At 42.0% G+C, this 14,749-nt stretch overlaps 1 protein-coding gene across 4 annotated transcripts in view; it reads left to right on the top strand.

Moving 5' to 3' along the window:
• Positions 1 to 10,291, top strand: part of USP25 (ubiquitin specific peptidase 25) — a 156,994-nt gene extending 146,703 nt beyond the window's left edge. For 3 of the 4 annotated variants that reach the window (XM_030204216.1, XM_030204217.1, XM_030204219.1), the window contains 2 exons: positions 6,503 to 6,698; positions 9,606 to 10,291. In XM_030204216.1, the coding sequence (XP_030060076.1) occupies positions 6,503 to 6,698; positions 9,606 to 9,778 (369 nt within the window). In that variant the 3' untranslated portion in view covers positions 9,779 to 10,291. The remainder of the gene's footprint in view (positions 1 to 6,502; positions 6,699 to 9,605) is intronic. The other variant, XM_030204218.1, reaches the window with a different exon arrangement.
• Positions 10,292 to 14,749: the final 4,458 nt, after the last annotated feature.

Below are 14,749 nucleotides of genomic sequence, written 5' to 3'. Positions count from 1 at the left end.
AAACAAAAAGGTGTTCTGCTTCCCCTATTAGTGCAGCTTCTCTTGGTAGTGTTAGCAGTTGCTGATGTAAGAAACATGGTAGTACTATTTAATGATTAAGTGTTGAGTTTAAAATACAGGATCTTTTTGAAATCCTGCACGCACTGCAGTTAATGCCACAAAATATTGTTCATGAGGCCAAGTGATGCCAAGCCTTTCTGGTTTCATTAAGTAATCTGTTGGGAAATATATTGTGTTTGTTATCTAAGCCCACTTAAATGCTTTTAAGAAAGGTTCCAATCAAAACAGAAGGAGTGGCATAGAGAATCAACTGTTTTGTGTTTTTTGCAGATTCACTAAAACTGTAAAATTTAAAATATGGGCGTATCAGACACTCAGAACTTGCTGTTTTCTAACAAGGTCCGTAGATATTCATAATTTACCCTATGGCTACCAGTGTGCATTCTTTTTTATAAGAAATGTGGAAGTTACAAACCAGAGTGAAAGCTTCTATTAATGAGTTGGGTCAGTATTAAAAACAATTTATTTGGTCACCAACTGTTGCAGACTACATAAATCTGAGCTCCATATATTTTCAAAAACTAATTTGGATAGTATGGGCTCAGTATTTGCCTTACTAGCAGCATGTTATCAGAGAGAGGGTAGGACTAAAAAATTACCACTACTGTACGGATAGCCTAGGTATTTGTTTCAGGCCTGAAAAATCTGTCCATAGAATGACTGACTGAATATGACCACTTTAAAGATATCAGCTAGTGGTCAGCAGTAAATATATATGTGCAAGAGATATTTTTAAAACACATTTCCTTAGCGTCTTCAGCAGATGAATCCAGAGACTTGTGGGTTATGACCATCTACCAGCAGGTGGAGATAGAGAGCACTGAACTGAACTCTGTCTTATAGGATAGTATGCTCCTTGGTCAGTTAGTATATCTCCAGAAGGCAGATGGACAGTCTCTCACAAGCTCCTGGTCTTGTCGTGTCTCAGCTCCTGTTCTGGGTCTCCTAGTTCAATTGAGCTTGGGGGTGTTTTGGCTAAGAGGTGCTGACTTTAGGAGGTACACATGGTGAGGCCAGGTGCCTCTACCACCTCTTACCCCTCTCACCCCTCTGCAGCTTTTTCCTCCATTCTCCTTCCTCACAGTAGTGTTTAAAACACACACACAAATGGAGGAAATGTTGGCACTTCAGGAGCTTTTTCTGTGGCCATGGCTATTCCTTGGAGGTGCTGTTGAGTCTACTTCAGGCAGCATTAATTTCTACAGAGAAGTGGCTCTGTACTTCATTTTCAGCACTGGGGTGAATGTTACTTCAAATTTTAATTGCTCTTCCGGTTGACCTCATGCTTTTGGTTTCAGTTTAGTTCCAATGGCAGCAGAGGCTGTAAAGCACAGCGCTTGCTGTAGGAAGTGCAGAGCAGCATCGGAGCTCTAAATCAGCCGGTTATACCGGCTCTAATTCAGCTGACAATGCTTTCCTTGTTGGGGAACTGTCAGTTTCATACGTGGGAGACTCACAGCCATGGTCTCAGCTCTCTCTGTCTGACTGTTTCTTCTCAGTCTCCCATGGCCATTTTACAACAGCGCAATTCTATTCCTTCAGCTTCAGTAATTGTTCTGCTGGTAACAATTTCTGATTTTTCTTTGCTTTCTCCTCCATGCCTGGGCTTTCTTCCTCTGGGTCTTCTCAGGAGCCATTCTCCCCAGAATTTGTGTTATTACACCAAGCCTATTTGTTCAAGCATTCTTCTCAGGGTTCAGAGCCTATTACTGCTTTGCCTAGCCAGTTACGGAGTCTTCCCGGGTCCCTGCAATCTTCTGAGCCTCTACAGTTGGACCCATGATCAAACAGGAGATGCTTATTTCTATTTCTATGTACTTATTTCTATTTCTTATACTCTATTTCTGAGGTGAGCTCTGTTTCTGCACCTTCTCCTACTCATTCTGAAGGGGACATGTCAGCACCTCCCTGACTGCTCATATCCATGGGGGGGGGGGGGGGGCTTAAAGAGAGGGAGCCTTTATCTGATGAGGCTAATGATCCTAGAGCAGTAGGGTCTTCCATAAGGAAGCTTTACCTTCTTTCATTACAAAGTCTCTACACGTTCTTAATATTTCTTCTGCTGATTCTCAGACTTCTGCTTCCTCAGATCCTAAGGTAGCTAGTTCTAAAAACCCACCAAGTCCTTCCTGGTGCATGGAGGCTATGCAGGAATTGATTTCTGCTCAGTGGGCCACTCTAGATGCCAGCCTTAAGAGTGACCAAGGCAGTGTTTCACCTCTATCCCATTTCACAGGATGAGCTGAAGAAACCAAAATTGCCCAAGGTAGATTCTTTAGTAGCTGCAGTTACCAGGAAGAACACCTTGCCTGTGGAAGATGGCTTAGCTTTGAAAGATGTGCAGAACAGGAAGCTGGAATTTTCCTTAAAACTTTCCTTTGAGGTCTCAGCCACCTTTCTCTAAAGTGCAATCTGTATTTCATAATCTACCCATATAAGAGCGTGGTTAAGGCCGTTACTCAATTTATTTGTGATTCCAAAGAAAGGAGCGTCTTGCAGCTCGTTCTTGACCTCAAAAAAAGGTCAACAGATTTTTGAAAGTATGACATTTCTGCATGGAAACATTGCGTTCCGTCATGGTGGCTGTGCAGCTAGGGTAATATTTCACGGCTTTGGACCTCAAAGAGGCTTGCTTACATATCCCAATTTGGCCATTGCATCAGTGCTTCCTTTGTTATGCTATTTTGGGACAGCATTTTCAGTTGCAGTCGATGTCGTTAGGTCTTACTACAGTTCCCCAGACTTTTTCCAAGGTCATGGTGGTGGTGGCAGCTTTTTTGAAAAGGAAGGCATTGAGTTTATCACTATCTGGACGACTGGCTGATTAGAGCTGCTTCGGCCTAAGAGAGCTGTAGGGTCACATCCAGAGTGATGTCTCTCTTACAATCGTTAGTTTGGGTCATCAATTTTCCGAAAAGTCACGTAATATCAGACTCTAGAATACCTTGGGGGGGGGGGGGGGGTTCATTTTGACACAGCTCAGGCAAGGTCTTTTTACCGGATCAGAGAAGGATCAAGCTTCAAAATCAGATTCACCTCTTACTTCTGTATCTCCACCCTTGTGCCTGGGATTATGTCCAGGTATTGGCTCTGTGGCAGTGACTTTAGATGTGGTACCATGGGCAAGAGCTCATGTGCGACTGCTTCAGCAGTCACTCTTGTGCTGTTGGTCCCCAGTATCTCAGAATTATATCTTCAGCTTCTGTGGACTTCTCAATCGAAGAACAGCATGGAGTGGTGGCTTTGATCTAGCAATCTTCTTTGAGGCATTTCTATGACCTCTCCCATTTGGACTGTGGTGATAACAGATGTGAGTCTGAAGGGTTGGGGGGGGGGGGGGTGCTCACTTCCTTCAGCATAACACTCATTCTGTGGAACAAAACTGAATTGCAGTGACCAATCATTTGGAACTCAGAGCAGTATGCAAGTCTCTTCTGGCTTTTCAATCCCAATTGGAGGGCAAACCAGTCCACATTCTTTCGTACAACATGACACCGGTGACTTAAATGAACAGCAAGGTGGCACTCGCAGTGCTCCTCTAGCGAAGGAGGCTCAGCTTCTTTTGCACTGGGTGTAGTGTCACAGCATATTTCAGCAGCTCAAGTAGTAGGAACGCTGAATGTGCAAGCGAACTACCTGAGCAGGAATTCCATGGATCCAGGAAAATGGAACTTGTTGCAAGAGACCTTCCGGCTTGTGACTCAAAAGTGAAGTAGTCTGATTATGGACCTCATGGCAACTCACCCCAATGCCAAAGTTACCAGGTTTTTCAGCAGAAAAAGAGTACGGTTCAGAGGGTCTGGATGCTCTTCTCCAACCGTGGCCGGAGTTGACTCTTCTTTATGTATTTCCTATGTGGCCAAAGGTAGGCAAGGTTCTGCACCAGATCCTTCTCTATTGGGACCTAGTAATTCTAATAGCTATAAATTGGCCCAGAAGGCTGTGATACATGGATCTAGTCTGACTTCCAGTGGATAGGAGGTTCTGTCTTCCCCTGGGTCAAGGACTGCTCCTTCAAGGTCCAGTCCAGATGGAGGATCCCACCCACTTTTGTCTTATGGCCTGGCTCTTGAGAGGTCAAAATTTAAGGAAGAAGGGTTATTCTGACAATGTCACCACATTACTTCAGGCAAAGAAGCGCTCTACTTCTGTGGATTATGCTCAAGTCTGGCAGGTTTTGGAGGCACAGTGCTACGAAAGAGCTTTGTCTCTATCTCAGTCTTTACCCTAAATCTTGGCATTCTTGCAGGATGGCCTGAAGAAAGGTTTGGCTTACAGTTCTCTCCAAGTTCAAGTGGCAGCCCTCTCCTGTTATAGGGGTAGAATTCTGAAATCTTCCCTGGCCTCTCATCCTGATGTCATTTGTTTCTTGAAAGGAGTTAATTGTCTGGTTTATCTGGCATCTGTGTTCCGAATAGAATCTTAATCTGGTTCTTCGGTCTATGCAGAAGTCATCCTTTGAGCTTTTATGGAAAGGTACTCTAAAGGATCTTATGCTTAAATCAGTTCCTTGTCGCAATCTCATCTGTGTGCAGGGTTTCTGAGCTAAAGGTGCTGCCCTGTAGAGATCCATTTCTCTGTTTTTCTGACGCAGGGGTGACCCACCCTTTCTTCCTAAAGTGGTGTCTGTATTTCACCTCAATCAGCCTTGTTTCCTCCATCATTTATGGCTGGTTCATCTTTTTTCAGGTCCAAATAGGGGTAATGCAGCATCCAAAGTGACTATCGCTCATTGGGTTAAAGAGGCTATAGCTTCAGCTTATCTTCTGTCTGCAAAGCAGCTTCCAGTCAGTCTCCGGGCATATTCTACTCTGCCCATGATGACTTCCTGAGCAGAATCTCAGATTTTTCCTCTTGAAGGAATATGTAGAGCGACGATTTGGTCATCATTGCATACCTTTCCAGGCACACTTACTTGGATATTGCAGCTCAGTCAGTGCTCTCCACAGGAGTTTTGGATTCCCACCATACATAAGGACTGCTTTGCTACATTCCACAGGTGTCTGGATTCATCTGCAGAAGCTAAGGAAAGAAAATTTGTCTTACCTGATAATTTTCTTTCCTTTAGTTGCAACAGATGAATCCAGAAACCTATCCTGTTTTTAGTGACCTGTTTTTTAAATCTGTTCAGCTCTCTGGTTACAGTTGTTTTTGTAATTTGCTGTTTGTTCTTAAATGTTTTCTGTACCACAAGTTCTTCATGTTTTGCCCCTGTGAGGAAGGGGAAATGTTGTGCCTAATTATTCCTTCTGCTTTGTTATGAGAAATACTAACTAACCAAGGAGCATACCATCTCTGGATTCATCTGCTCTGACTAATAGAAAATTATCAGGTAAGACAAATTTTCATTCCTTAGCGTCTGCGTTGGGTGCACATAGGTGATTATGCGGCTTAGTAAAAGGGCCGTAAGTGTATTCTATAATGTGTGCTTATATTCTAAGTTGCATAGTTGAAAAGGGGATGGGGGCATGGGAGTTTGTAAAATCTATGTGCATTAATATAGAATACACCTGATCTGTGCCAAATTTGGATGTTGGGATTTACGCCAAGTAGAACGTGGCCTAAGTGGATGCAACCAAATTTGGTCACATGGTGAGTCGCTCAGCATAATCTGTATACTGCACAAAAATTTTAAGACTATTTTATAAAATGTAGGCATACTTTAGAGAATTCGCCTAGGTGTAATTTTTTTATGCAAGGATTTTTCAGGTGCCATATATAGAATCTAGCTCTATACATACTACCAAACACTCTGAACAAGTTGGTTGGTGAATAAATGTAAATGAACTAGCTAGGAATGTATATGTAAATAATGCATGTGTGAGTTAGTGCAGAATTCACAAAAATAGTGCATTAGTGATTACATGATCCAGCACCTGATATACATCCTAATACTCTTCATGCTTAATGGGGAAAAGTGTTTGTGAAGGAGGGAGGCCATAAATACCAAAACAGTAACTTTAGTAGTTGTCAGTACATACAAACTAGTTGACTCATCTATTCTGACTAGTTGCTTCTTAATTACTGTGTTAACACAAAACTTATCTGTAGCCATCTTCCTCTTTCTGGCACCCTCACCACCACTCTTTATCCAAGGTACACTTAAATTACCATACAGTCTTGCTGCTCTTTTGGAAATTTCCAAGGAGTTCAGCACCAGTAGAGCATAGGTGCCAATTCTATTGAAGCAGTGGGTGCTGAGCACCCCCAATATTAAGGAAGCTTCTTCATTGTGTCCATGGAGGTGTAATTTCTGTTGAGTAAGCACCCCTAATCATTTTGAAAAGTTGGCATCTCTTCTGCTAGATACATGATTGGTAAACAGGTAGCATGTAAAGGCACATCATCTGTTAAGCACTCGCTTTGCGGTGGAGAGAAGATACTATGCAAGGATGTTGATTATTGTGTACTTGTGTTTCTTTTTCTGTGATGCTGCATGAAGAAGCTGAATGATCGTGCTGCAGAGCTGTTTGAGTCGGGTGAAGATGAGGAGGTAAACAATGGGCTTGTTATTATGAATGAATGTATTGTCCCATTCTTACCCTTGCTCCTGGTGGATGATCTGGAAGAGAAGGACATAGCTGCTGTAGAAGATATGAGAAATCGCTGGTGCTCATATCTTGGACAAGAGATGGAACGTAAGTATTTGTGCAAAACATTGCTAAAATATTCTTGCATGTGATTAAAAAATGACACTACTAGTTGGTTTCTTTAAATATCAATGTAGCTATTGTCTTGCTTTTTTAAAGATTTGTTCATAGGTTTTCTGTTTTCATGTTGCCATTTTATTTTTATCTATACTCTCTCAAACCTAGAGAGTATGTTACTACTTTTGACATGTCTTATTTTTAAAACTTTCCCTCCCTTATGCCAAATCTTTAGTGGTGCTTCTTGTTTTATTTAGGAGCATGGGATGATGCTTTCATGTAGCTTCCCATTAGTGAAAGTCTCGTGGGCTTTTTTTGTTAATCAGAAACAATTTCTTCAGCCTTTTTACTGATGCACTCTTTGCTCTAATAAGATTAAAAACTTGTTGAAATCATCCTGATAGGGGACTTAAAAGTCAGCAGATTAAAATCCAATATGGCCATGACAAGAAGCAAAACAAACTATGTGGAAAGGAATTTAGAGTTTATCTAACTAAGTAAATTTACTGGAAATCAGGACTCCAAGTCTGGCTAAGAATGACAGGAAATGTGCACTTCCAATGGTGAAACAATCCACTTGTAAGCAAACTGAACTTAGCTGCAGTTTAACGGGAATGTTGCTGGCAGCAAGCACAATAAGTCGACATAGGACTCTGTGCTTCTGGAGTAACATCGACTTTATTTTCATCTGGATCTATCAGAGTAAAAATTTGATTTTTAGAGGGGAGCTCGTGTTCATTTTTGGGGTGGAACGTGCTACTGGAAATATCAGTCACTTTTCGGAGGAGACTGGGATTTTGGGAAGAGTGTGGTGCTTTAAAACTCAATGTTCTCTCTTTCTTCATTTATGGTTATATTTATGCTTATTATGCAACTTTATATACTGCCTAAGTTGAGAACAAGTCTAAGCAGTTTACACAGTTCAAAGTAATAGTAATAAACAAAAGAGGAGAACTCCAGTATGACAGGAAAGATACAAGCACACAGAGAACCATCCAATCGAAAAATAAAACAGTAAAGCAATAAAACAATATAGATATTGGTATATAAAATAATGAGTGGAGTGGAACAGGTGGATGTGAAGCGTTTGTTCACGCTTTCCAAAAATACTAGGACTAGGGGGAATGCGATGAAACTACAGTGTAGTAAATTTAAAACAAATCTGAGAAAATATTTCTTCACCCAACGCGTATTTAAACTCTGGAATTTGTTGCCGGAGAACATGGTGAAGGCGGTTAGCTTGGCAGAGTTTAAAAGGGGGTAAGACGGTTTCCTAAAGGACAAGTCCATAAACCACTACTAAATGGACTTGGGAAAAATCCACAATTCCAGGAATAACATGTATAGAATGTTTGTACGTTTGGGAAGCTTGCCAGGTGCCCTTGGCCTGGATTGGCTGCTGTCGTGGACAGGATGCTGGACTCGATGGATCCTTGGTCTTTTCCCAGTGTGGCATTACTTATGTACTTATATACAGAAGACCAGCACCACAGTTCCCAAATTTATAGAAATTCACAGTGTTGGGGGGGGGGGTAACCTAGTATATTGAGCTTTTAAAATGTTTATGGAGTACGATTAGGGCTTTTAATTTTCAGTAATCACAGGAAAACCCAGATGAAACACTTCTCTTGGGGAATTTATGTTTCCTAGTTATAAGTGAAAAACTCAGAAAATCATTGTCACCGCTGAAGTCAGTGGTGAAATCCAGCTGCTGCTGTCACGGCTGGGTGATGACATTGGTATAGAACCTGCTTTCCTTGAAGTGGATCCAAACAGCAGCCTGGGCCTAGGTGGAGGGGGCGGCCCCAATGGTAGGAAGAGGTGAGCTATGTGGGCCACAGATGTCGAAGAGCCATGGTGCCCCTGGAAGCAGGATTATTGTGGGAATCCCTGCAGCACTTGTGAGAGCAGATGAGCTATGGGAACCGAGCAAAGCAGAGCAGGAGAGGGAGAGAATAAAGAAAGTGCTGTAGATAAGTGTTAAATGAATGAATAAATAGAACTGTGAGATTTTAATCAGTAGATTACACCATATAATTTGAGGCATAAAATTTGGAACATAAAGCATCATGAAACTGCAGATAATGCAAATAAAGGTGGAGGCCACAGTGAACCCTGGTGCTGGTTGGCTGTAAAGGCCACAGGAGAAGGACAGAGACTGATTTTCTGCTGGAAAAGATGAAGATGATTAAGAGACCATACTATGAATTTTGAAAAAACATACTCCATTAGTAACTCTGCTGTTTAGTCATCCTAATTGTTGTTAGCGTTGTATCCTTATTCTTCTGTAAAATTCATGTATTGTACTTATAATTCATGTAAGCCACATTGTGCCTGCATTTGTGGGAAAATGTGGGGTAGAAATGAACCATAAATAAATGATGGGGATAGACAGAGACTTTTGCTTCATTTAATGGAATCCACCTAATGTAGCTGGAAAAAATTCATTTTGCAACAGTCATACAGCAACAAATCCTACTTCTGAGGCTGCCAAAGTACCGAAATGCTTGAAAACTAAACCTAAGTTTTTAATTGCTAAACCCCCAAGAATCAGAAGCACTTAATGTAGCCCAGACAGAAATAAAATGTAGATCAGACCAAAGAAGGCTAGAAATGTATTTAAGTATGAACTGAATTATCTTAAATTACAAGAATTGTTGTGTTAAACCACATTGATCTTTACTTCATATTTTCATTAGAATGTATATTTCAGCGCAAAATTCACTATATTTATTTGTTTGTTGTATTTGATCCCACATTTTCAGTGGGTTTAATATTCACTTGTTTCTTTTATTCCAAAACTGGTTTATTTTCTTGATGTATTTATCTAAAGATATAGTTAAATAAACTCTTATAGTTGGCTAAGAAGTTTATTTTGTTTTAATGCATCATTTGCAGCAAACTTACAAGAAAAGCTGACAGACTTCCTGCCAAAACTGCTTGATTGCTCAACGGAGATCAAAGTTTTTAATGATCCACCAAAGCTCCCTTCCTATTCCACGCATGAGCTGTGTGAACGATTTGCACACGTCATGCTCTCACTCAGTCGAATACCAGCTGATGGAAGATGAGCATCGGTCGCCTTCCCTCCACAATATATAAACTTTTTAAAGTTCTTAATCCTCGCCTTCCTGCTACAGGGTTTGCTTATTGCTGCTAGAATTTTAAACTTTTTTAAAATTTTGTTTTAATTAATGATTGCAGATGGCGACATGACTGTACAGACTTTTTATCCAGGCTAATAATGGTAATGCTGAGAACTGCATGGCACTCAAGTTTCTTTTAATTGGAACTGATGCAACCATGAAAATCAGTACGGCAAGATGGCTGTTCTTGTCACTTATCTGTTACAACATTACATTGCTTTTATCTTCTGAAAAGTTTTTATTTTACCAACAGCATTTTTTTCACTTTGAGTCATTCCATGACTCACAGCCCATTTGAAGCATCCAAATGCCATGTCAGTACATGGTAGCTGATGGCTTGTAAATGAAAGAATAAAGTTATATTTATGGCTACTTCTGTTTGCAAACAGGTATGTTGTACATCACTGTATTAATATATAAATATTTTTAGATTAAAAACAACAAAACATAACGAGGAATTTGTAAGTATGATGCTCGTGCACAAAATTCTTGTATTTTCCTGGCTGATTTCTGTTTTAAGCATTATATTTTGAAAAGATTTGATTGGCACACAAAGTAGATTTTTTTCTTCAAAAGTAAAATGGACAGTTTGTTTCTGAAATAAAACTTTGTGCGTTTTTTTTTTTTTTCTTTAAACTGACACACACTTGTCTGTTATGCCCTGTCTGCCTGTAGTGGATGAATTAAAAAAAAAATGTTTGTGTGTATTTGTGAAAAAGGAAAAAGGGACAGTAATTAAATGTTGTTGGATTTTTTTTGTTTGTTTGGGGGGGGGGGGGGTTGTTATAGTATATCTGTATTCCCTGTATCCTTTATATACTTTTTTTTAATTATTATTTTTAAAAGTTTATATTGCCATTACAGAAAGCTAACCAACATTACAAAAACAAAGTTACACAATTTTACAAAAATGATCAAACAACAAGGTAAGTGCTAGATTTGCTTGTCTTTTCCAAACAGCAATTTGGTGCTACTTACTTGTCTTTTCCAAACAGCAATTTGGTGCTACTTACAGCAAAAGAAAAAAGCACAGCAGGGCCTTCAAGACTGGAACAGTTATGCAGTAGGACTTATTTATTAGTAACACCTATTAATGGCATTAGCTTGTGGTATCACAGTTGTACACTTCATCATGCAGTTTTCCAAAATTCTTATCAAAGGCAATTTAAAAAAATGATATATAAAGAACAGACTTGTGCATAGCAACACTAAATAAGCAGTAAACTTGCTGTGGCTATCCAAGCAGATCAAGTTTTGGAGCCTGTACTAAACAATTGGCCAAAAAAAAAAAAAAACCCAGAAGGCTCAGTGTTTAGTTTATTGGAATTTTGATATACTGCCTTAGCTGGCATACAGAACAAAGCAGTTTAAAAATGTAAAAACAGAGAGAAAGGGATTACAATATATCAGAACACAGAGGAACTTTCATACCAAAGAAAGAAGGCGAAAAAAGACAGTACTCATTCTTCTTTTGGATTCCGTGCTCCAAGTCCTCAAAAAATAAGTGAAAAGGATCTTCCATAATAGTTGGTTTCTAAGAGATGATGTCTCTTATGATTGTCGTGGGAGGTTGTTCCACAAAAAATGGAGCCTTGTGAAAATCCAGTCGGGGTTGAGCTGGGTGGGGTGGAGGAATGAACAAAACAGTGATCACAGAGTTCTCCAAGGACAAGTAGGCTTATAGAGTCTCATAAATGGGTGATGCTAACCCATGTCACCTGGTCCAGAACTTATGAATAGCGTAAGTAGAGCTTTGTGGAGCTCGAGACACGCTCTACCGCACATGCCCGCCATGAGAACGCAGTCTCCTCAGTTCTTTTTCTACTACAGTGAGGAGGTGTGTTTTTTAAACATCTCCTCACTTTCACTTGGTCCAAAGAGCTTTTTTGTGCCTTTTGCGTTTTTGTTTTTTTTTTTGTCCTTTTATTGTGTTGCCATTTGTGGAACCCCCTTTTTTAAATATTTTCCTTTAGTTTCTAGTTTATATTGCCTGGTTTTAAGTTTCCTTTCTTTTTCGTCGTCATTCGGCTCCTTTTAGGCCTTAACTTTGGCCGGGATTTTTCCCTTCATTTTTGTTGTGCCTTGCCCCTTTTCAGGCACCATCACTTCATTTAATTTAGCCGAAGAAGCTTTTTCTTCCATGTCCATGAAGGTTCCCAGTGCCTTTAAGTGTTGTACCCAGTGCAATCAGACAATCTCTGGGAAAGACACCCATTCTTGGTGTCTTCAGTGTCTCAGGCCCGACCACAGTCCCACTGTCTGTGTTCTCTGCCTTCATATGGAGAAAAGGACCCAGGTTTCCAGAGAGGCTCATCAAGAGATTATTTTTGGAGCCAAGTCCAGTTCCTCGGCATAGAGGTTGGAGGTGTCAGCATTGATGTCGAGCACCACGCTGGCATCTGGAGCGTTGGTAAGCATGGCTGCTTCTAGACCCTTGGACACTGGGAGCAGTGAATCATCGAGTGGGTCTCCACCTCCACCTGTGCAGGGCCCTCGGGACTATCCATTGTCAGACCTGACCTTGAGGCGACATGGATTTGACGTCCTCGTCAGCACCGAGGAGCCTCGATGACGAACTTCGGGTGAAAACCAAGAATCATCGTCCTTGACGCATGGGAGCTCCGGGGTGTCGAAGGATTCGGTACCCCAGAAGTGTTGGTGGCAGGAGGACCGCTCCTCCATACAAGAGGTGCCAGTGCATCTGTCTCCCAGCAGCCAAGACCCAGCTCCCATATCGACCCCAGTGGTTCTGCAATCTGTTCCTGAGCCAGCATCCCAGCCTTTCCCAGTGTCTGCCCTTGATGAGTGCGTCCGGGCCTTGCTCCCTGAGCTTCTGGATGGCCTTTTGCAATGGTGTTCATCGGCATCAGGGATGCTTGCGCCTACTGTACCTCCCGTTGCGGCCCCGCTTGGCCCTCAGGCTGCGATGTGGCCTCCAGTGCCTGTGTCGACTGTCACCCAAGCCAGCACTCCCTCGGCATCGGTGGAGGAAGCTTCGCTGGAGTCATAGCAGGAACAGACTTCTCAACGCCATTCTCAAGGACATGGCACCTCCACGTCTAGGCAGGTTCTGTCTCAACATTCCCACCAGGAGATAATATCTGACACCGAAGAGGAGATCTAATGGGATTCAGAGGAAGATCCAAGGTATTTTTCCTCAGATGAGTCTTCTGGAATTCCCTCTGAACTCTCCCCTCCACCTGAAAGGAGAAAATCTCCTCTGGAGAGCCTTTCATTCTCTTCTTTTGCAAAGGAAATGGCTGATGCCATTCCATTTCCTTTGGAAGTGGATGATGACCCCAGGGCCAAGATTCTAAGGGTCCTAGACTACACATGTGACTGTCCCTCTCCACGAAGTACTTGTCACAACTGTCAGGAATAGTGAGCCCTTGGACCAAAGCCGGAGCTTTGGCAGACAAATCACCTGGACTGGCACAGGCAGGAATCAGAACAGGCTGGATTAGGATAAACTAACAGACTCAACAAGGCAGGACAGAGGTAACTAAACACAATGGACAACACAAGAACCGGATCCAGACGAGGCAAGGAAAAGAAGGCAAAGGGCCAGAACTGGAACTCAGACAGGACAAGGCAAGACTCGGAACTGGATTAAAACTGGGACTGGGACCCAGAAATGCAAGACAAGGCAAAACACAGTAGTAGATTAAAACTGGGTCCAGAAAAGGGCAAGGCAAGGACTGGATCCAGACAGGATTAGACTGAAAGAGACAAGACAAAGCACAACTAGACAGGCAAGACAGGGTAGGAGCTAGTCAACAAAAATAACAGAAGCAAGACAATAAACAAGGCAGGGACGGGATCCAGGATTCTCGAACAGGCTTGGCTGGAATGGGCTTGGCTGGAACAGGATTCTGGATTTTCGAACAGGACTCAGGATTCTCGAACAGGATTCAAGATTCTGGAATGGGCTTGGCTGGAACAGATTCAGGATTCTGGAATGGGCTTGGCTGGAACAGGATTCAGGATTCTCGAACAGGATTCAGGAACGGGCTTGGCTTGGCTGAAACAGGATTCTGGAACAGGCTTTGTTGGAACAGGATTCTGGAACGGGCTTGGCTGGAACAGGATTCAAGATTCTCAAACAGGCTTGGCTTGGCTGGAACAGGACACTGAAAGGGACTTGGCTTGGCAGGGAACTGGGACAGAACTAGCTCAAATATGGAGCAGAACCTGGCTGAAACACACAGGAACAGAACTTGGCAGAAACAGAGCTCAAGAGCCAGGAAGCAAACATGGCAGGCAAAGGATTAAGCAGACTAAGGGAAGACAAACAAAGAAGCAATGTGCTTACCAGCACCCATAGGTATGATGCTGGCTTCTACAGACTCAGAATAAACAGACAAGAACCACACACAGGAAACAGAACAGGGAATACAGAAACAGAGCTTGGCTAAACACAGAGGTTGGCTTAAACACAGAGCTTAACTATAGCAAGAGTCAAAAGCAGGGCTAGACTAAAAGCAGGAGTCAAACAGATACAGACACCAAGGGCAGGGTGTGGCTCTACAGCCAGGCTTTCAGGAAACAAGGTTCAAAAGCAAACTCACAGAAACAAAGGAAAGCATTGAAACACAAGACTCAGTGATACACAGCCCAGACCTTCAGGTGCAAAACACTCGGGAACAAAGCCAAGCATGGATATCACCTAAACAGGTAACACAAGATTAAGAGACCTCTTGCAAAGGCAACGTAGGAAAGCTCCCTGGGTCCTTATAAAGGAGTGTGCCGATGATGTCACAAGTAGGAAATGAAGCAGAAGCAGGGATACCAAAGCGAAGCTTGGCTTACAGGAAGAACAACAATAGGAAAAAGGCAGACTGGAGAGGTCACAGAGCTAGATACAGAGAAATAGTAGCTCTGAACATAAGGGCACTG

This window comes from Microcaecilia unicolor, chromosome 5 (assembly GCF_901765095.1).
Source record: "Microcaecilia unicolor chromosome 5, aMicUni1.1, whole genome shotgun sequence".
Classification (NCBI taxonomy): Eukaryota; Metazoa; Chordata; class Amphibia; order Gymnophiona; family Siphonopidae; genus Microcaecilia; species Microcaecilia unicolor.
The sequence above is the reverse complement of the archived record's forward strand: the minus strand, read 5'-3'. Positions and strand labels throughout refer to the sequence as shown.